Below are 21170 nucleotides of genomic sequence, written 5' to 3'. Positions count from 1 at the left end.
CTGGACATTGGAATACACTGGACTTGCTGCTAATAGTGGATGAAGATTCCCAAGTGAGTTCGTTCCATATTGCCATTATTATCGTGTCAGTTTTAGGATGTTTCATCTACCGGTCACCTGCTGGTGTCATTGACATTTTCCTTACTACCTGGTTTGTGGGATTGTCATACCGGGCTGCATCCTAGAGACACTTCATATGTAATTACTAAAGGGTTGTTTTCCATTTCATTACCTTTTTGGGCTTTAAGTATTGTCTTGAGAGCACCACACACATCTTTTCTTTTCATTAATAATTTTAGATATATATTTTTACAATTCAGATAGCACAATCAATAATGCATAAAATGAAAAAAACATGTTAAAGCACACATCCGTCGATAACAGACGTTATTATTGTTTTGAATGCCACATGCATTTCACAGTACTAAATATTGCAGTAACCTACTATTATCCGAGTTCAGTGACTTTGCATGTTCCCACAACTGCAAATCAGATACTGTGCAACATGGGATCTGTTAATGCAAGTCATTTAAGTGACTATTCTCGTCTCTAAACTGGTTCGGAGATCTACTCTTCATACTGGGCCATAGCAGAGTAAATTGCCCGAAATCCATCCTACCAGGAGGAAAAGACAGCACATTAAGTACCAGCAGTAAATGGGTTAATATCAAATTATGCTATTCATGAAATATTAAAATCTCCTTGAACATGTACTCCAAATAAGTAAATATTTCAGTAAACTAAAATACATTATAAAATTGGCATATTGTCAATATAGAAGGAAACAATTGAGGCTTTGTAAAGAATTGCTTTTTCACTGCTCTTGCTTTGCTTCATCTAAATTCATAAAATAGGAACTAGATTGGTTTGTCATCTGCTGCGACAACAAAACAATTACATTTTTAAGTTGACATGGTTAGGAGCTAGGAGTTGTTAGTACACCATATTTCAGCAGCTTCTTGCCCATTCAACATAAATACATGCAACACTTTAATAATTTAACAGTCGGTTAATAATGTCAGGTAGGCCTATATTGATGAATTTGTTGAAAAACTGAATACTTAGCCATCTTCTTGACACATATTGGGGGGTTACTCATTAATCGGCGATTCGTGCCACAATCAACACTATAGCCAGGAAACTCCTCCTGACATTTTAAAGAGGCTGGGAGGGGGAAAAGGAGCTCAATGTGGTAAGAGATGAAACATTAATTATTACATCTGATGGAAACTCATTGCCTTGTGGAAGTCATTTGGATTATCCTGTTATACTGGTTGCTTTTGCATATGGATATGCGGTTGATCATTAAAAAAATTACCAGTATGAACAAGTGTTTGTAATCCAACAAACAAAAAAGGCGAATACAATTGAAGAATGAAAGGAAATATTTTCAAATTATATTCCATAAAGCACAAAAGAATTACGTTGAAAGGTATAGCTCAGCGCGAATTTTTTTAATATATATTTTTAATTATGAAGCCTTTTATCAAAGCACTCTTTTAGCCATTTGTTTAATAGCTTTTTACACATATAAACAGGGATGTCATGAAACTTAATTTCAATCCGTATATTTCCTATATACCGTTGTTAAAATGTTATCAAGATCTGGCTTTTATGCCACTAGTTTGCCGGAGTACACTCTACAGATTGGAATTAAAAGACTAAAGCAGCCGCCTTGAGCAGTAAATGGACGTCACCCGATGCTGACAAGTGTAGTGGTGTTTAAGGACGCTATTAAATACTAAGTTTATAATGATCAAGTATGATAAATATTAGAAACCAATGCAAAATGACGCATGCAAATTTATTACATTGAACTGTTTTGAACACAACCAGTACATATTCTTCAGAACGCTGAATTATCATTTCAGTCTGAAACATTACAGATCTGTGTGATAAAAGATAACGGTAAAACAGCATAATTTCTTCATAAGCATGAATCCAACAACAGTGAAAGCATCAATAGAGATGCACATTTTTAAAGAGACACTCATCAGTGCATCACCATGATTTAAGGTCATCTTTCCTGTATCAAATGCCACCAATTTGGTACATTAAACCCACAACTGCACTACAGTATTTACGGCCTTCACTTCTAGAGGGGTTCACCCCTTCGGCGATTTACAGCAAGTCTGAAGGATTACTCTCTTAAAAAAAAAAAAAGAAAACACAGAGACTGAAGGGTTGCATATGTCCTCTAGTTCTAGAAGATAACTGTGACCCATAGATGGTATATAGCCTATTTATCCCTGCCTTAACTTTGGTAAATGGTAAAAGTGGAAAAGATCCACTACTTAATTAGCACACTAAAGCTATACTGATGGGAAAATATAGCAGCATATCAGAATTACTATATATCAAGTTACAGCAGTAATTCCTGGGTCACCGATATTGCACTCAATCTAATGTAAATGTGGTTTGTGACAATAACTAAAAATTACCTTTTATTAGGATATTATAATTATACAATACCACATTTACATTAGTTTATGAGTGCATTTTTGGGGGATTCTTTTTTTCTTTTGTTGATTCGTATGCTTCTCATCCCTATTGCACCGTATCTTTTTATTAATTATTTTTTTTCAAGCTGATGCAGGAGTACCTATCTTTCCCTTCCCCAACCCCTCCTTTCCCAAGTATATTACCAATATTGGACTTTTGTGTTACAGTAGATCCTTCAAACTAAAATGTTTGCCTCCCCTGCCTTAAAAGAAATGCTGGTAAGTCTGTGTAGAGGGACAAACATATTGTTTAACCACTCTATAGGCAAGCAATATGGTTAACATATCCACGGTGAATGGCACTATAACGTGCCAAGTTATAAATTGCATTTAATAGCTTAGGTAGGTTAATAAAATGGGGCATATGTACCAAGCGCTAATAATGGCATGTTTAACATAAGATTGACATATGGGAAATCTCAAATTTATTTGCATTGGTGTTCACCTGTATGTACTAACCTTATTTTCTCAATGTGCAGGCCTTAAGCGGTAAAAATGATTTTGGTGCACAGAAATGGAAAGCACTTGGAGCAGATGCCCTGACATATAGCATGTCATAAAAAGTGCCACAGCAGGTTTCCTTATAATATAGTAAACAAAAAACACACAGAACCCCAGCAAGCTCATTTTAGGAACCCGAGCCCTCGGGGCGTGGCCACGAAGGGAGGGGGCGTGTCCTTGGTAAGATCGGGGCTGTGTGTGTGTGATGTGAGATGCGCAGGGGAGATGTGCCAGCTAGCGGGGGGAGATGTACCAGCAGAGGGGGGGGGGGGGGGGGGAGATGCGGCAGCAGCGCGGGGAGATGTGCCGGCAGCGAGAAGAGATGCGGCAGCAGCGCGGGGAGATGTGCCGGCAGCTCCCCGGGTACAAAAGCTGGTACGTATATAAGTGTCAAAAAGGAGAGCTATTGAGCGTGGCAAATGTATACAAGAACCAGAGAAGCCCAATGCTACATCCAATATGACAAAAATACACCGTACAATACTTGAAGGGTAATTTCGTTTAACCCTTTGGCCAAAGCATTGTAAGCCACGACAAGGCAGACCCAGTTCACAGGTCACACTCAGTTCTCAGCTAACACTACCAGATAAAATACTAATATACCTCTATTAGGATTAAAATTCTCATTTACCTCTATTAAGAGGGAGAAAGACCAAAATTGGATCTATATCCAGTAAAATAAAAAAGACCTGCTGACTTGGGACGTGGGGAGGGGTGAGCTTAAAACCCCGGGAAGGAGGAGCCACTAACCTACAGCAGCTGAAAATAAGTTAACAAATAACACACAGAACCCCAGCAAGCTCATTTTAGGAACCACTGAGCCCCCACAAAATATATATATGCAGTGGTTGACAAATCACCATAAAATCTACTAGCCACACAAAAAAATCTACTCGCCACCTAGTACCAAACGTGTGCTGCTTGGGCCAATATTTACTCGCCCGGGGGTTAAATCCACTCGCCCGGGGCGAGCAAATGTATAGGTTTGTCGAACACTGTATATATGTATATAAGTGTCACAAAGGAGAGCTATTGAGGGTGACAAATGTATACAACAAGCAACAGAGAAGCCCCATGCTACATCCAATATGACAAAAATACACAGTAAAATACTTATATATTTTCTTGATCAAGACAATATATAAATATTTTACTGTGTATTTTTCTCATATTGGTTATAGCATTGGGCTTCTGTTGCTTGTTGTCCCTTCTATTATATGCTGCACGACAGCTTCCCCTATAAAAAAAAAATGTAATGGGTTGTATGTGATCGGCGCTCCTTGATTGCGTACTACACTGAAGGTCCGGTGGCTGGAAACCCGGAAGGGATCACCCGATTGTTCTGAAGAGCAGTCCTGTGATCAGGAAGTTCCGTAGGGTCAGCCTGTAGCACTGAATGGATTAAATGGTATGCACACACATCTACAGTACGTTCCCTACCATTTTTAAGACACATTAGAAACAGGGGACGTTTAATCCCTTGAAAACAAAGCCTCAACTTCAGGGTCAACCTGACCTCTAAGACTATGGAACACTCGGAGGATTAAAACATACGAAACACGTTAGGATTTTATTTACTTTCAATACCGTTTCTACACAATTACTAAAAATGAAAGCATTGTTGGCAATACAGTAGTTTGAATAAGTAAACTGATCTGCTTAATCACCGTTTAAAGTAGAGAAAGACAAAAAACAAAAACAGTCACACACTGGAAACAAAGATGCAGTAATGTTGCTTATAACTGCACCAAAGACAAAATGATTCAGGTGAGTTGGTCCGCTACATTTAGTAATAATATATCGCATTATTTCTGGAAATTAAATTTAAACACTACCAATTTTAAAAACAAGGCACTGGGTTAAGAAGAAGTCATGCCTACTGTATCTTCTGATAGCAGATTCATAGGACTTTTGTGTTTGGCCTAATACCAATGAGAAATGAAGATGGAACACTAACTTTTTATAAGAAGGCTAAAGCTACCACGCTGCAGTTTCTTAATCCATTCATTTTTCCAACTGTGTTTTGAGGTCATCAATTTCTTATCTATATGGCTTTGCACCAGTAGCACCCTATTCCTGGCGGGTCTGCATTTCCTTTCATGCCATCTGAAGATTATTTTCTTTTTCAGTCAATTTAACCTGCAGTTTTGCCAGTTCCAATACAGCTGCTCTTTAACTTCAATAGTTGGTTGTAACGATGTTGCTTTTTCTTTGTTTGGTATCGGCTGTGGCTGACTGTTCATTTTCTAGCGTTGTAATTCTGGTTCCACAATCTTTAGTAACGTTCATCTTAAAAGTCATTGAAGTGTAAGGAAAAGTGATGTTTGATAGCTTTAGCCTATTCTTGGTCTCTCCTAACAATGTATCTGTTCTATTTAACAAATCAAAGAACAATTAGAGACTCAAAGTAAAGTGTTTAGGTTTAAAACAATAATTGGCAAAATTGATGTTAAACCATGTTGTATGACTGAATTCACGAGTGACACTTTCACAAATAAATGTCTTTAAAACTTAAGAGTAAGCTATGCATTTGAATGCCATGTTTGGAATACATAGATCTACTTCAACAAAATGTAACTTTTATTACAAAGGAAAATACTTTTTAAATCCCACCATTTCACTTCTAGAGAGTTATTCTTGATCATCTGAAATTGTATTTTGTTTTGTCTGCGTTATGACTGTTTGAGGTAATTCTAGCCTTGCCCAGGACATTGGTTCAGATTTTTTCATGAAAATTTCAACCTTTGTTGCCGTCATATTTACATAACTTTTTTGAACATCAATTACCTAAAAAAAATTAAAAAAAATTGTAAGGTTTAGTAATCTTCACATAAAACAAACCTCCAGTCATGAATAACCCCATGCATGCGTTCCCATCACATACAGTACCTCTCCATATAATAAACACAAGGCTGCATCTTTAGTAACTTTGGGTAACCTGCTGCCCCTGTTCTATTCTATGAATACCAAGATGTCTGAGTAGGCTGAAATTGGAGACCTTGGAAAAACTAAGCAGCTTGACTGAAAAGTAGATATTCCAATTTGCATTTTTTTTAACCTACGTTGCATTAATCACGATAACCGTCTAATTAAATACAAAAAAAAAGAAGCAATCTAATAATAATTAGATATGATCGACTGCTGATGAGGCCAACCAAGCTCATAAACAACTTGAATAAAAAATGTGTTCAGTCGATACCACATATCATTGCTAAAAGTGCAATACCGAGTGTAATAAAGAACATTTGCAACATCATCATTGATTACAGTAGTACATTATATCTAGCATAGACCCTTGTAATCATTTGAAAGTGCAATGCAATCATTCTATTAACTGCTTCTGACTTGAGGGGGAAAACATACTGCAGCACTTACCCCCCACAACTGTAAGTTATGTTGAAATTCCTTCTCTCCATCAAATACTATCTGGATGTTTACCTAGAAGAAAAATGCAGTATAAAAATGAATTAACTCAGTATGTTCTACTCAATGAATATAATAATGTCAATTAGGAAGTGAAACAGAATCAACCACTAACTTTTATATTTAAAGTACATTTTTGATTTTTATTATACCAAAATGCACGCAAGTTTTATCTACTGCGAAATAAGAAACTAAATATAGAATGACTTATGAGCGTGTGTGCTGAATCGCAAAGGGACCTTTCATAACCTCCCTACACAAACAGGCAATAATGGCTTATTCATTATGACAAACAAATAGGATGAGCAGTCAAGATTTGGGAGAAACACGATATAAATATTTCAACTGAAAACATAAAAATGAAAGGGCTCCCAGGAGATTAAGTGACAAGAAGCCTAGTATCAGAACATCAAAACACTTTGTATACCCAGGACACACCTGCTTCAGCACAGTTGGCTCAGTCAACGACTGAAGCAGGGATATTCCCTGAAGCAGGGCTAGCCTTAAAACCTGACCTGTTGGTAGCCCTTGAGTTGGCCACGTCTGCCCTAGTAAATATGATTTGTACTAAATCCAGAGATGGGGGTCCAACATAATACTGTACAAATCTTCTGTCACCTGAGTGTATATATAAACTCAGTTAAAACAATGTTATCATCCTTAACAAGAAATGTCAAGTTATGGAAGTCAAATTCCAACTGTACTCATAGAGTGTTTTGACCGAACACAAGACAGTAATGACACTGGGAGATAAATGCTCAAGAGATTTCGAACGTGTTTATCTGTGATTCATATAGTGGCTGCTCTAGCATATGAACTTATATTTCACATCACGTATTTCACATCATTCTCAACCCTAAATTCAAGATGCATACCCTGCATTTTTTTTGTAGAATAAAACAAGAAATGTTAGAAAATACCAAAGAGCAAACTTACCAGTGTGCCATTAGCTTCTACATAGCTGAGCTCTGGAAGGGAATTTTTTGCATAGATTGATATAGTCACTCCACCACCAGTTTGATGCCAGTCATGTCTACAAGGAACAACTTTTTTACCCTGAAAATGAATAAACAATTTTTATATATATATATATATATATATATATATATATATATATAATATATACATATATATATATCCAACCTTCACACACGTTAAGAGGCCCAATGGATGCAATGAACGTTCGGACTGTAAAGCATCCATTTATACCCACAAACCAAACAAATGTCAATTTCAAACGATCACGAGTCACCACATCACCAGTTTGATTGTTTGCACCAGGGTTTCTGGGTATAAATGTTAGCCATTGCCACACCTTCATGAAGAAGGTCCTCCTCCTGTTGGACCGAAACATTGGTTTGTGTTCATGTTCCCAATTCAATTTTTTTGCTTATCATATCGGAGTGCTGTTTCTTGATTTCTTTTAGGGATCAAATTTGTGTTGTGTTATTTCTATGTGACAAGCACCATGACATACTATACCTACTGGATATATATGCAAACTATGGCAAGGGACAGATGAACAATTTAATCATGCAGTAATAATAGCTAGCAAGACACTCAAATGTTAAAATGCATTCAATAAGTATAGGGGAAGGGGAGAAAGAGACAAGGGATAGTAGTGGGATCAAAAGTCCAGATATATACAATATGTGAAGAATTACGTCAATCCCGAAAAGTTCTGCAAAACTGTGTTTGAAGACAGTGGAAGTGGAAATGTGGAGGATAATATGCTGTATTGATGGTGAAAATGCCAGCGTCTTCGCCACGCAGATCGCTGACTAGCTTATGCAGGGAGAAAACATCAAGGGTTCGTACTGTAAGTTCCACAGGGTAGCGAATAATGAAGGCATTTGGATAATTAGCCTGGTGTCCGTCATATCAACAATTGTGTGCCCGTTACTCTGTCGCCTCAGGTTCTATACAATCCCCTGCTAATGAAGGTAAGTGAATGTAGCAAGTCGTTCCTGCAGTAATGAATTCCTACAATGTAGCTTTGTGAGTTGTATAAAACCTCCCATAGGAAAGCTATTGACAGCTGAGCATAAAACTGATCCAAGTCTCAGTTAACACCAATGTACCGTCTTTGACGTGGATCCAACTAGTTTCGTCACGCTATCCGGTGACCTCAAATAGCTAGAGGGGATATAGGACCATTTAAATGTCCCAAAATAAACACACCTGTATGGTGTGAATAGAATGTATACTTTTATCAATGCAATTAACCGCTTACATACTGGAATACAAATGGGAAAGAACATAAAATCAACATTAATGTACGCCAACACATTGCAGCAGTCAAGTATTTTCGTGATGCAGATATAGATTTATCTAATATTCAGAGACAATTAATTTTATTAAGTATAGATTTTATTCTTAGCCAATTATTTTTCATTTGAAAATGTCTTCTATTTACAAACATATGGTTCAGCCATGGGGAACAAGTTTGCCCCCAGCTATGCTAATCTCTTTTTGGAAAGATCTTCACATCTGGAACGATGTGAGGCTAGGGGCAGGCATGGTTTACTTTGGCAGCTATATAGATGACAAGATTTTTATTTGGGATGGAGAGGAAAAGGCACTTAAAGATTTGTTTAGCTCTTGACAATGATGATATGGGTTTAAAATGTACATATACTATTAGTGCCATGTCTGTAATCTTTTTGGACCTCATCTTATCAGTTGATGGGGATTCCAATATTATTACAGACACACTCTTTCAACCGGTGGAGGTAAATAGTTACATTCATGCGACAAGCAACCATCACGAGATGGTTGAATGATATTCCACTAGGTCAATTTCACCGTATTAGGAGAAATTTTACTATTTATGTATTTATTGAAAAATATTCTTCAAAAAAAAAATCTTCTTCTCGGGCAAAGGTTATGATGTGCGTCTGGTTCAAGAGGCATTAAATAAGGTGGCAGTCCTAGATAGGGATTCCTTGCTGGCCAAATCTAAGGTTCAGAATCCTTCCAACACCTTTAAGTCAGATTTTTCTAGGTCCAACCAACGACATGAAGCACCAAAGTTCATTACAAAGTTTAATGGGTCAGCACATGGAATACATAAGATACTTAAACATTGGGCAAAATTGGGACAAAACATTAATAAAAGCTTAAAATAAAATAAAAACACAAACCCAGCACAATAGAACAGAAGAATACTGCATAAGTGAATAGGTCATAAGCTGAAGATCTCCTACCTCTCCTCTTTATGGGATTGTGCTGCCTTTGCCACTGCTTTGTGAGCGGCTGTGGGCGCTATTTGCGGGCTATGGGTTATGTGCGCGCTTTGTGGGAACTCAGTGTGCTTGGTCGCTCAAGGCCACGATCACAATGCACCCTACCACTTCAAAGGCCAGCATCTTTCACATTAACCGAAAGACCACACGGAATTACCCCCCCTCCTCACACAGTACCCCCCTGCTCACACAGTACCCCCCCTGCTCACACAGTACCCCCCCTGCTCACAGAACCCCCTCCTGACACATAACCCTCCCCCCCTGCTCACAGTACCCTCCTCCCCCCCCCGCTCACACACACTCTCATGCTGTCTCTCATACTGACACACACACTGACACAGTCAAACACACAGAGCCACACTGTCTCTTTAAGGGAGGTTGATCTCGCAAGACGGAAGCTGAACCAGGGAGAAGAGCTGCCAGACGCCGGGTAAGTGCTGCGTGAGGTTGCCGCTGCCCCACTGGGTCTGGGAACGCTGGGAGAGTTCTCAGCTTTCCCCCTCCGGCGGACGCGGCACCACTGATGCGCGGCCATTTAATTATTTTTTTTGCGGAGCCATTTTTATCTGCGACTCCGTTTATAACGCGGTGGTCTCGGGTGGCCCCTGAGAACCACGCTATAACGGGGTTAAACTGTAGTTGTTACTATGTTAGTGTACAATAATGTTGATTTTATTTAATATCCCATTTATATTATTCCAGCATGTAAGGGGTTAATTGCATTTGTCAAAGTGTATACACCCTAGTCACACCTTACAGGTGTGGGTATTTGGGGACATTAAATAGTCCTAAATCCCCTCTAGCTCCACGCTGATGAAGTCACCTGATAGCATGACGAAACTAGTTGGATCCACAGACGTCACATTGCTGTTAGCGGAGACTTGGGTCAGTCTTATGCACAGCTGCTTGCAAATTGCTTTCCTATTAGATGTTTTATACAGCTCACATAACTATATTGCAGCAACTATTTACTGCAGGAATACCTTGCTACATTCACTTACCCTCGTCAGCAGTGGATTGTATGGAACATGAGGCGGCAGTGTAATGGGCACACAACTGTTGACATGGTGGTTGCTAATTATCATCTGCCTTTTTTATTTGCTACCCTGTGGAATTTACGAGCCCTTGATGATTCCGAGTTTTCCATCTGTGTAAGCTAGTCAGCGATCAGAGTGGAGTAGACACTGGCATATTTCACCATCAATACTGCATATTCTCCTCCATATTGCCACACTGTCTTCAAACACAGTTTTGCAGAACATTTTTGTATTGAAGTCCTTCCTCACATATTGTATGGTGACTATAGCTGGACTTTTAATCCCACTTCTATCCCTTGTGTCCCCTTCCCCCCCACCTCTATATGTATTTGAACGCACTTTAATATGAGTGTCTTGCTAGCTATTATTACGGTGCGATTAAAGTGTTCACCTGTCTCTTGCCTTAGAGTGTGCACTCTCTTTTTCCCTCTATCTCCCGCTCTGGACTGGTTGTCCAATTTCAGAGCTGCCGGGACCTTGTGCCTCCTACCTATTGGTATACAAGCATCCCCATCTATAGGCAATACATAATATGTTATTATCCTTACACACATCACTTAATCACGTAGTAGCTGTTTTACTGTGTATACATACTTGCAATTTTTCCAAGTCTTATTCACCATGATATATTTTTACATTGCACTTGGCTATTCCACTGGTCACAATCACTTATCTATATTTGTTACAACACACCTCACTATTTTCTGTCTCTATGTAGATATATAGAGATAGACAGTCTTCGACAAACCTATACATTTGCTCGCCCCGGGCGAGTGGATTTAACCCCCGGGCGAGTAAATATTGGCCCAAGCAGCACACGTTTGGTACTAGGTGGCGAGTAGATTTTTTTGTGTGGCGAGTAGATTTTTTGGTGATTTGTCAACCACTGGAGATAGATACACACACACCTCTATATCCACACACGTTACACAAAACTATATATACACAGATGTAGCCCTTATTACCCCCGGCAACACGGAATAACGCAAGAAGTAATACAGTAAATATTCAATGCATTAAGGACAATGTTTGTGTGTTTTCAATGGAGCTGTTTATTGTTTTAAAGACATGCAGGGTTAGTACATCAAACTGAATAAAGTGAAAAAAATGTTTTCACTCTACGGAATGTGGCATACATAGAATATACAATGGCATTAGAAAGATGTTGCACATAGGGACCCCAAGTGCAGTGTGCTTACTGTAGTTTTGTAAACGTATCCTAACCAACAAACTTTCTCCAATATCATGTTAATTTTCATTAGATTCCCACAGGCTGAGGGGTATTCAAAGTTTTATTTAATAATTACTTACATCGTCCTTTTTGATCCATAGATGTGTTCCCTTTGCGCATCCTACTTGGGCCAAAAAAGTGTTAAAATCAGAAGTTCTCTTCATGCAGCAGCTCCAATACTTCATCCTTAAGAAATATAAAATAAAGACAAAGTTTGTATTATTAAATACATGAAACATTACTACAAATGCAAATACTGAAAATATGTCATAGAAGATACAGAAAAAAAAAATATTGTAATTTAAAAATGTTTTAGGTGACACTAATGGAGCGGGTTCAATAGAAGCTCGAGTAAAAGAATTATATCCTTGTGTTGCCGCATCCAAAGTGAGCGGGCGACTGTGCTCGTGGCGTCACGAGCGCCTGTAGCGATTTTTGGCCTAAGGGTAGACGGGACCGGGAGGCGTGGCCATGAAATAACGGAGCTGGTTCGCCCTCATTGGGTGAACCGCTCACATGACCCGGCCATTGCGCCACAGAAACAAATGTATTTCTCTGCTCATGGACTGCGAGCAACGAACTCAAGGGAAAACAGGGAAGGGGGGGAGGGGGAGGGGAGAGGAAGGAATATACCCTCGCGACTGCTAAGCAATATATGCTGTGGTGCTGCTATCAGGGGTGAGCAAGAACTAACACTGGGAGAGAGAAGGTACCCCAAAGGAGAGCACTCAAACAGAAGCGCAATACACAGTAGATGGAAGGGGAATAGTTGCAATGATATGAGGAGTGAATGTATTAAAATTACTTTATTTGGAGTCTTGACTCGACTAAAATAAATGGAACGCTAAGTTGCCAGAGTGGATTAGACTCATAGTGAGCCAAAAGCGCAGCGAAAATAAAATGTACCAGGTCTCATGTGTAAAGTGTTTGCTAGTACCCTTGATGATATATGCAGGGTAAAGCCAGATGACTCATTACACCACTGGAATCTGTGTCAGCTATTGTAAAGCTACAGATATTACAACCTGTCGCAGGTATAGCGTCACAAAGACAGGTGAGTGTATGTATTGCCTGCTCATGTGGGATAGCAAGATAAATACTCAAGGTAAGTATCCGCAGTGGTATACCAACACAGAACCATAAGACAAACAGTATTGTCAATAGCCAGTAGTAGGGCAAAACAGGTGGGTTGGTTGCTGCTAGTATCCCCAGAGGAGAGGGGACTGCTGCTGTGGAAGAACACCGTTACAGCAGTGAACAGGTTACACACATTCAGTCAGCATGGCAGTATAGTAGATGTCCTGGAGGGATATGTCTACTCTGCATGCACAAATCAAACGTCTACTGGTCCAGTGAGTTGAAAAAATAGAACAGTAGTACACAAGTAGTGTCTACTTACACTTGAAAAAATGATAAAAACAGCATGAAACTCTGGTAGAATATAAATGGCAGGAACCGTGGTGGTGCTTAATAGCTGGTGCTTAATAGCCCAGCACCTACTTGCTAGTGCCTGTGTAACAGGTATTGCCACAGTTGCTGCTCGAGATACAAATTGTAAGCTTAATACTTGTATCTAGCTCCGTGTAGGGTAGCTAGTGTGGGCTTGGACGCGCTCTGATCACGAGCGTTGGTCCCGCCCCCTTGACGTGATGACGTCGCTGCGCTTTTGGCTCACTATGAGTCTAATCCACTCTGGCAACTTAGCGTTCCATTTATTTTAGTCGAGTCAAGACTCCAAATAAAGTAATTTTAATACATTCACTCCTCATATCATTGCAACTATTCCCCTTCCATCTACTGTGTATTGCGCTTCTGTTTGAGTGCTCTCCTTTGGGGTTCCTTCTCTCTCCCAGTGTTAGTTCATGGACTGCGAGCGCCAGCGCTTCTCATGGCGCGCTCTATGGCCTGACTCAGAGGCACGGCATTTTGATCCCGTCGCGCTCACCATGGACGCAACCTAAGAGAATGGAGCAGCAGCACTCATAATGTGTGGTTTTTACTTTTACAGAGTCGTGTTATGTATGGCAGTGCAGCCGCTTTATTCTCTTACGATTACATGTGGTGCAAGAGGAAAAGTTTTCCCCAGGCAACACAAGCACCCATTCATTTTACTATTTTTCCTTCTCATTTTAAAGCTGCAGTTCAAGCAATATCCTACGTGTGTTTTTTTTAATAAATTAGTTTTGTACTGTGAAAAAATACTAATTTTTAATGTTTCTAATGTAGGAAGCATTTTTGTTTCTATAGAAACCATTTACAAAGTCACAACCTCTTCCCCCTTCTCAAAGGCTCTGGCTTTTGAGCCCTGCCCTCTCTCTAGCAGTGCACCAATTGTATCTAGTACCTGCCTGGTCACATGATCTTCCACACAGAACTTTGCATTGTGGGTAATGTAATCCAGCAATAACTAAATTAAATAACCCAGAGAAAAGCGATTGATTACAGGAGAACGGATCGATCTGCAACTTAGCTGATCACTTGTCAGTGTGCAGATTGTAATGATGCACATATTGAAGGGGATTTTTTTTTTTTTTTATACGTCAGCTTGACCTGCAACTTTACGTAATAATTTGTGTCACATACTGGTATGTGACGAGCCGCTTTTCCATTTAGGGTTAATTGATGTTCGTCAGAATTTCATATTTTTTGTATTAAAAAATAATACAAAAACAGAAACACACTATAATTCATACAGTTTGTTTGTTTGTCCAGCTATAAAAATCCACACGCTTAATCCTACAGCCACCAAACTTGGCATGCTCTCTAACAGGATCAAAAAGAAGAGCGTGGATGGGGTTTTGGTATGTTTGGCCCATAGCTTTGTATACATCATATCTCTAGTATCTATATATCTATAAGGCTTATTAGGGAAGTTTCCGTACAAAAGTTCAGGTATCAAGATGTCTGCAACTCATTATGTCACCAGTATGAAGTCACATGCCAGATATATAGCCTACTAGGTACAACACCCAGTGGCTGACTTGCTTAAGAAATTGTGGTTGGCGGATAGGACGCAGCGGAGGAGACGGCAGTCCAAGGACAGTGAAGGAGGGTGGTTTTTATAGGGAAGGTGGGGGTGAGGCCAAGAGCAGGTTCCAGACAGGTTTGGGGGGGTTTGTAGGGGTCACACAGTTGTTTTGTCGAACAATTTATGGCCTCTTTGATATGGGCCTTTACGGAATATGCTGCGAAGCCGTTTTCCTCTTGCTTGGAAGGATTTTTTTAAATATTATCAAGCAAAGGGAAGAGGACTTCACATCTTATTAAATAGGAGTCTTGGTTGTTGATTGTATTTTAAATTCAATTTGTTAAGGAGAAAAGTCTTGCTAGGAAGCTGCCTTCAGAAATTATCAAAGACAAACATATAGGGCCTTAACAAATGCCACTTCAAGGATTACTGCAGTCACATTTTGAGCTGACCTCTAGCAAAGTATTTCCGGCTATACTGTACATGCGCCAAATACGAAATAGAAAAAAGAAAGATCATATTTATAATTGCTACCTTGTTACAGGTTGTTAATCTGAGAAATGCAGGGTAATCTTGGATAAGATTTGGACAGTAACAAAGTGGAAACTGGACCCACAATGTTGCAGTCAAGGCAAAAACCAGCACGACCCATCCTGTCCCACAAACTGCTCAATGGTATTGGGGAGCACTAGAACTTGGAATAAAACACAAGAACAATAATGATAACTAAAATGTTATACAAACCCTTCATGGAAAATTGGAACACCAGCGTGATACTGACAAACATCTTCATTACTCAGTGGTCCTGCAAAAGTCTAAACATGAAACAGATAAAAATACAAATAATAAAGTACACAATATGTCTGTTTCCATAAACATTCATACTGCTCGTGTAGCAAACTGCACCAACAGGTCAGGTTTGACGGCTATCCCTGCTTCAGCACAGGTGGCTCAATCGTGCTGAAGCAGGGGTATCCTTAAAACTGACCTGTTGGTAGCTCTTGAGGACTGAAGTTGACCACCCCTGGACTAGAAGATACAATAAAAGATGATGGCAATGAAAATGAATGAAATCCTGTTACTGGTTGGACAAAAGCCAGCTTTCTTAAAGTTTCTAGAGTCATCTCTTAAACAATAAGCAACAATGCAACTGTCCTCAGAGATTAGTCCCGGGCACTTGTTTACTTAGAAGCAGTGTGAATCCTAATCCTAATTGAACATGGTTAAATTGTTCTTTAATCTTTGAAACATGAAGTTGAAGGATATCCAGAAAAAAACAAGACAACATTCAAATGGCTATAAGAAATGCATTGTGCAGAAACGGTCAAAATCAACAGCATTTCAAAGACTATCTTGGCCTACAAGATCAGCACACAGTCCTGATGTCGTCATTCTCAGGGTGTGAGGTGGTATTACTACTAAACTGACTTTCAATGGAAATCACAAAAATCAGATTATAGAACAAAATCACTTGGATGAATGTTTTCATATAATCTTTTATTACTACTCATGTGAATTTACTTAAGCCTTCGTGCAATGGAAAGTTTAGTACATAAAATGTGTACTTGGTGTTCTACAGTCAACATTCATGGCACTGCGGTAGGGAGGCTACTTTAAAGGCCAGGCTGCATTAAAGTGTGCTACGAAATGTCAGATATGGGCATGAGGACAACACAGCATCATTGGGGGCTGAGTCAAGGAACAATGTGGGGGTGCCACAGTAGTGGGCAACTGCTCTGTATTTGAGGCAAGAGGCCAAAATACTGCGGTAGCCTGCTATGAGAAAAATACACTATATGGAACATATATGTTCTCAAGAGATGGAGAATTGGGTCTCTTGATCATCTCATTAAACTGTTTTATGTAAAACCTGCATTATTTTAGACATAAGAACAGTAAAGATTCTTTACGACACATTTGAATGGTCACTTCATAAATAGGATTAATTTGCTCTAACATGCTGACCCAACATGCCCTGTACCGGTTCTGCATTTACTGTAGCAACGACATAGCTGCTTCAAAGATCTTTGCTTGTATTGAAGCCTGCCAAGAATCAGCTTTGGCTGTGATTACACTGGAGGGTGGAGATGAGCTCTTTGAGGTCTGTTTGATTTGTAGTTATAAAAGCCTCCTCCTTTCTTTCTATATTCACACAACAACTATATTGAGTCCTATCAAATATAATTTGAATCTGGAGAAATGTAAAAAAAAAATCTCAATATTTGACCATCTCATAAGAAATATTTTTTTTATCCCAAACATTATCATATGACACAGTGAAGGGGGACACCAGTGACTTTTTACCTGGACGTGCGTGTGTGCGTGTGCGCGTGTGTGTGTGCGTGCGTGTACACGTGCACAACAAAACATCTAGGATATATTTCTTGGTCTTAAAATCATACTAAACATACCTTTGAACAACCTCCATTTTTGCAAAAAGTCCCAATCTTGATTTCCCCAGTTTCCTCATCTACATACAGTTTGGGAAGAGATTACTTTATTTGTAAAAATGCATACAAACACAGACCGTAAATCAACCCTCACAAAACTTCCTTTTACAGACAACATGGAAGACAACAGGTTTAAATGTGCAAGATTTAAGTAATCTAATTGCAAGGATAGGTTTAAATTGTCTAATCTTTGCTATCACGTAAAATAAATGAACAAACATTGTAGTTTGGGGAGAAAAGTAGCATGCAAAATAAACAAATCAAGCTACCACATCAATGTTTTTGGTATTCTTACAAAGATTAAATCACACTTCAAATAAAAGTTTTCACATATTGGCATCCCATGTAAAATTGATGCGTTTCTATTTTCTTCTTGTTTGTTTAATTCTAACTTGTATTTCTTTGGCTAATGATGGCAGCATAATTTGTTAAATCAAAACAAGAAAGGGGGACAAAAGTCTGGATCAACACTATGCTTGTATATACATAAGCAGTTTTAAAATACCTATATTTGGCTGATATTGTCAAACATGTGTGTCAATCACCCATATTTAGCCTATAAAACATCCCACTGGTGCCAGATCACTTATCAGAGGTACCAGATCACTTATCAGAGGTACCTCCCCTTTGTTCAAATCAGTCTGAGAAATTCGGAACAGGGTCAGGTCACTTCAACACCTTAAGTTACTACGCTTTCAGAAATCATCTCCCCCCCCCATATTTGGTTTGCCATCCTGCTGCTGTTTATAGAAATATGAGTAACACAAGGTCATTGCAACATACCATCAGATCACATATGCGAGTCACCAGCAAAGAGAAAACACTCAAGTGTCACAGATTTTAAAAATATGCCACAACTTAAAGCAGCAATCCAGCATGGGAACTTATTTTTATTAATATTAGCAGAAACATTGGGTTGCCCAGAGCTGCTGACCAGTGTTCCCCAACATCCAAAGACCCCCTATTTTTTACATTGCAAATGCCCGAATATGGGGATATCCAGGGCTCAACAAACCCACATGCCCTCTTGCCCAGGGCGGGTGAATTATGGGAGCTGGCGAGGTGGCCTCCTCTCTCCTCAGTGTCTGTATTTACTTCTGTGTCTGCGCCATATGCTGTGCAGGGGCCCATAGCTAATCCTAACCCCTCTGCGGCTAGCCAAACCTCCACCCTCTGCCCAATCGCAGCGCCCCAACGCCAACAATCCCCGCCCCCAGTAGTGACACCCTGTCTCGCCAAACCACCGAGCAGAAGGAGGGCGTCGATTGATGCGCGCGGCGGCCAATGGCAGGAGATGGGTGGCGGCCGGATGGGAAAGGAAGGGCAGAGCGGAGAGAGTGGGAGCAGCCATGGGGAACCGGGGGATGGAGGAGCTCATTCGTTGGTCGGTAAGTAACCTTACCCTTCCCTAGGAGAGAGATATGGGGAGGCCCCCCCCCACCCCCAGGAGAGATGGGAAGCCCCACGCTGACACCCCCGTGCAGGGGAGAGGAGATGTGAAGTGCGGGGGGGAAGGGAAGTTATATATTTTCATTGTGTGTACTGTATATGTATGTATATTTTTTTCCATTGTGTGTATATATAATATATAAAAAATAATTCAGTGTGTATTATATATATTCATGTGTATGCTCATTGGGCCATTTAAAAAAAAAAAAAAAAAAAGTCTGGCGAGAAGCAATTTTTTTACAATTTGTCGAGCCCATGGCATATCTATATTTGGGCATCTATGACATCGTACAGGCTGCCAGAGGGAGACTTCAGGGAGGGAGAGACACACGGCTGCTGTAAATTAGTTTCTGTAGTTTGTCAGAAGACGAACGCTGAGGGGGTGCCATTCAGAAGTAGGGACCTCCTCAGAGTTAACCTTCCAATGTTTTGTCGACCCCAACAATGACCCCCTAGGTCTAGGAGATGCCGACCCTCGGATTGCGCACCATTGATGTTGCTGTCAGAGGGAGCTGCAATGCATTACAACGTTAAACAATCAATTATTTACCCAGGAGAACAACAATTACCTGTTGCTTCCTGATTATTGTGTGTAGAAAGTTTCAGTTTTTCCAGTGCTTGTTTCAGAGAAGCGGATACTTTCAGCTGTAACCGTGTCACAGGCTCGTCTGGGCTGAAATAGTTTACTTGAGTTAGCCATTGCACTGAGCAGACAAGATAATGCAATGAAGGGTTAACATGAGAAATTCATTTTTTTAAACAACCATAAATAGAGTAACTGAAATTTAAGCAGCGAAAGTTGCTTTTGTTAAATGCAAGTTTATTGTAAGATTTGTCTCTGTAGTACAAGCCAGGATGAGCTTAAAATTAAGCTGTACACTGCAATACCATACACATGCAGATGCATGAAGTCTAGAATAAAGTTGAAACTGGAAAGTTCTCAAGATAAGAGTAAAGAAACAGTTAAGGTTCAGAGTCCTAATATCCATTCAGTCACCATCACAATAAAATACATTCCTCTCTATAGGTTACATAGTAGATGAGGTTGAAAAAAGACATGCATCCATCAAGTTCAACCTATGCTAAATTTAGACAACTGATACTTTGTCCTATACAGCTCAACCCCGTTATAGCGCTAACCGCTACAACACAAATACGCATACAACGCAGTCTGAGCGTGGCTCCCGATTTAAAAACCATCTCCAAGTTTTTTTGGGGGGGGAGGGGGTTTAGCGAATTGGCCGCCGCGCGAGGACTTACCCGGCACCTGCAGCTCTCTCCTCTCTCCCTGCGTCCACATGCGCGGCGCACATCTCCAAGGTTTTTTTTCTAATAACATTCAACGCTTTATTGCTAACACACACAAATAATTTTAGCAGACCATGCAGGAATTGAACCCATGATCCATCATAACTAGTAGAGATTCTTTACATGCTACACCATAGGATTGGTGTGATGTCATTGACTCTATTATCAAACTTTACTTCTACTGCACAGTACTGAAATGCAGTACTGTGCAGAAGTTAAGTTTGATAACAGAGTCAATGACATCACACCAATCCTATGGTGTAGCACAGGGGTGGGCAACCTATTTTTCAATGTAACCACAGGTGTGGCGAATTAGAAGTGAAAATAGCCGCACCATGTTTATAAATTCTCAGACCGCAACCCCTCATAAGCTCTCACTCCCTCATCCTCTCAACCCATCTCACGCCACCACCACTACCCTCCTCCTCATCTCCTCACCCCACTCATCATCTCATTTAACCCCCCTCATCATCTCCCTCAGCACCCATCAACATCTCCCCCAGTCACATTCAGCAGGCCCCCTCACCATCATCAACCACCACCCCATGCCTACCTGATCGTGGCGGAGGAAGAGGTGGTGGCGGAGGCGGGTCTAGCCAGGGGGGAGTTTGGGACCGTGTCAGCGCATCAAAGTCAGCACATCAACTTGCTGGAGCGGGCTCGGAGGGGAGGTAGCGCATCACACCGCAGGAGCGCGCTCCTTCCCAATCAAGGAAGGCGGAGGGGTTGATGGGGCTGTCACAGGCCGCACAGGGAGTCCCGGCGGCCCGTATGTTGTAATTCGCCACACTTTGACTGCCAATTCGCCACAAGTGGCGAATAGCGACAGGGTTGCCCACCCTGGATGTAGCAGGTAAAGAATTGCTACTAGTGTATGAAGGGTCATGGGTTAATTCCTGCCTGGTATGCTAAAATTATTAGTGTAGGGGGGTTGTGTGTGTCCATTAGAATATACAATTTAAAAAAACAAAAACACCTTGGAGATGTGCACCGCGCACGTGGACGCAGCCTGATGAAGCAGGGAGAGGAGAGAGCTGCAGATGCCAGGTAAGTCCTC

The 21170-nt window shown here is 40.3% G+C and overlaps 1 protein-coding gene across 2 annotated transcripts in view; it reads right to left on the bottom strand.

Annotated features, from left to right (window-relative positions):
• Window positions 1–4553: 4553 nt before the first annotated feature.
• CHORDC1 (cysteine and histidine rich domain containing 1) overlaps window positions 4554–21170 on the bottom strand; it is a 28887-nt gene continuing 12270 nt past the window's right edge. Inside the window, exons 5-12 of one of the 2 annotated variants that reach the window (XM_075592541.1) lie at window positions 19375–19478; window positions 17318–17376; window positions 15651–15721; window positions 12019–12124; window positions 7362–7481; window positions 6378–6440; window positions 5616–5789; window positions 4554–5373 (exon numbers count right to left, since the gene is read on the bottom strand). In XM_075592541.1, coding sequence (XP_075448656.1) covers window positions 5634–5789; window positions 6378–6440; window positions 7362–7481; window positions 12019–12124; window positions 15651–15721; window positions 17318–17376; window positions 19375–19478 — 679 coding nt within the window. In that variant the 3' untranslated portion in view covers window positions 4554–5373; window positions 5616–5633. Of the gene's footprint in view, window positions 5790–6377; window positions 6441–7361; window positions 7482–12018; window positions 12125–15650; window positions 15722–17317; window positions 17377–19374; window positions 19479–21170 lie in introns of both variants that reach the window. The other variant, XM_075592540.1, reaches the window with a different exon arrangement.

Source organism: Ascaphus truei, chromosome 3 (genome assembly GCF_040206685.1).
Source record: "Ascaphus truei isolate aAscTru1 chromosome 3, aAscTru1.hap1, whole genome shotgun sequence".
Classification (NCBI taxonomy): Eukaryota; Metazoa; Chordata; class Amphibia; order Anura; family Ascaphidae; genus Ascaphus; species Ascaphus truei.
The sequence above is the reverse complement of the archived record's forward strand: the minus strand, read 5'-3'. Positions and strand labels throughout refer to the sequence as shown.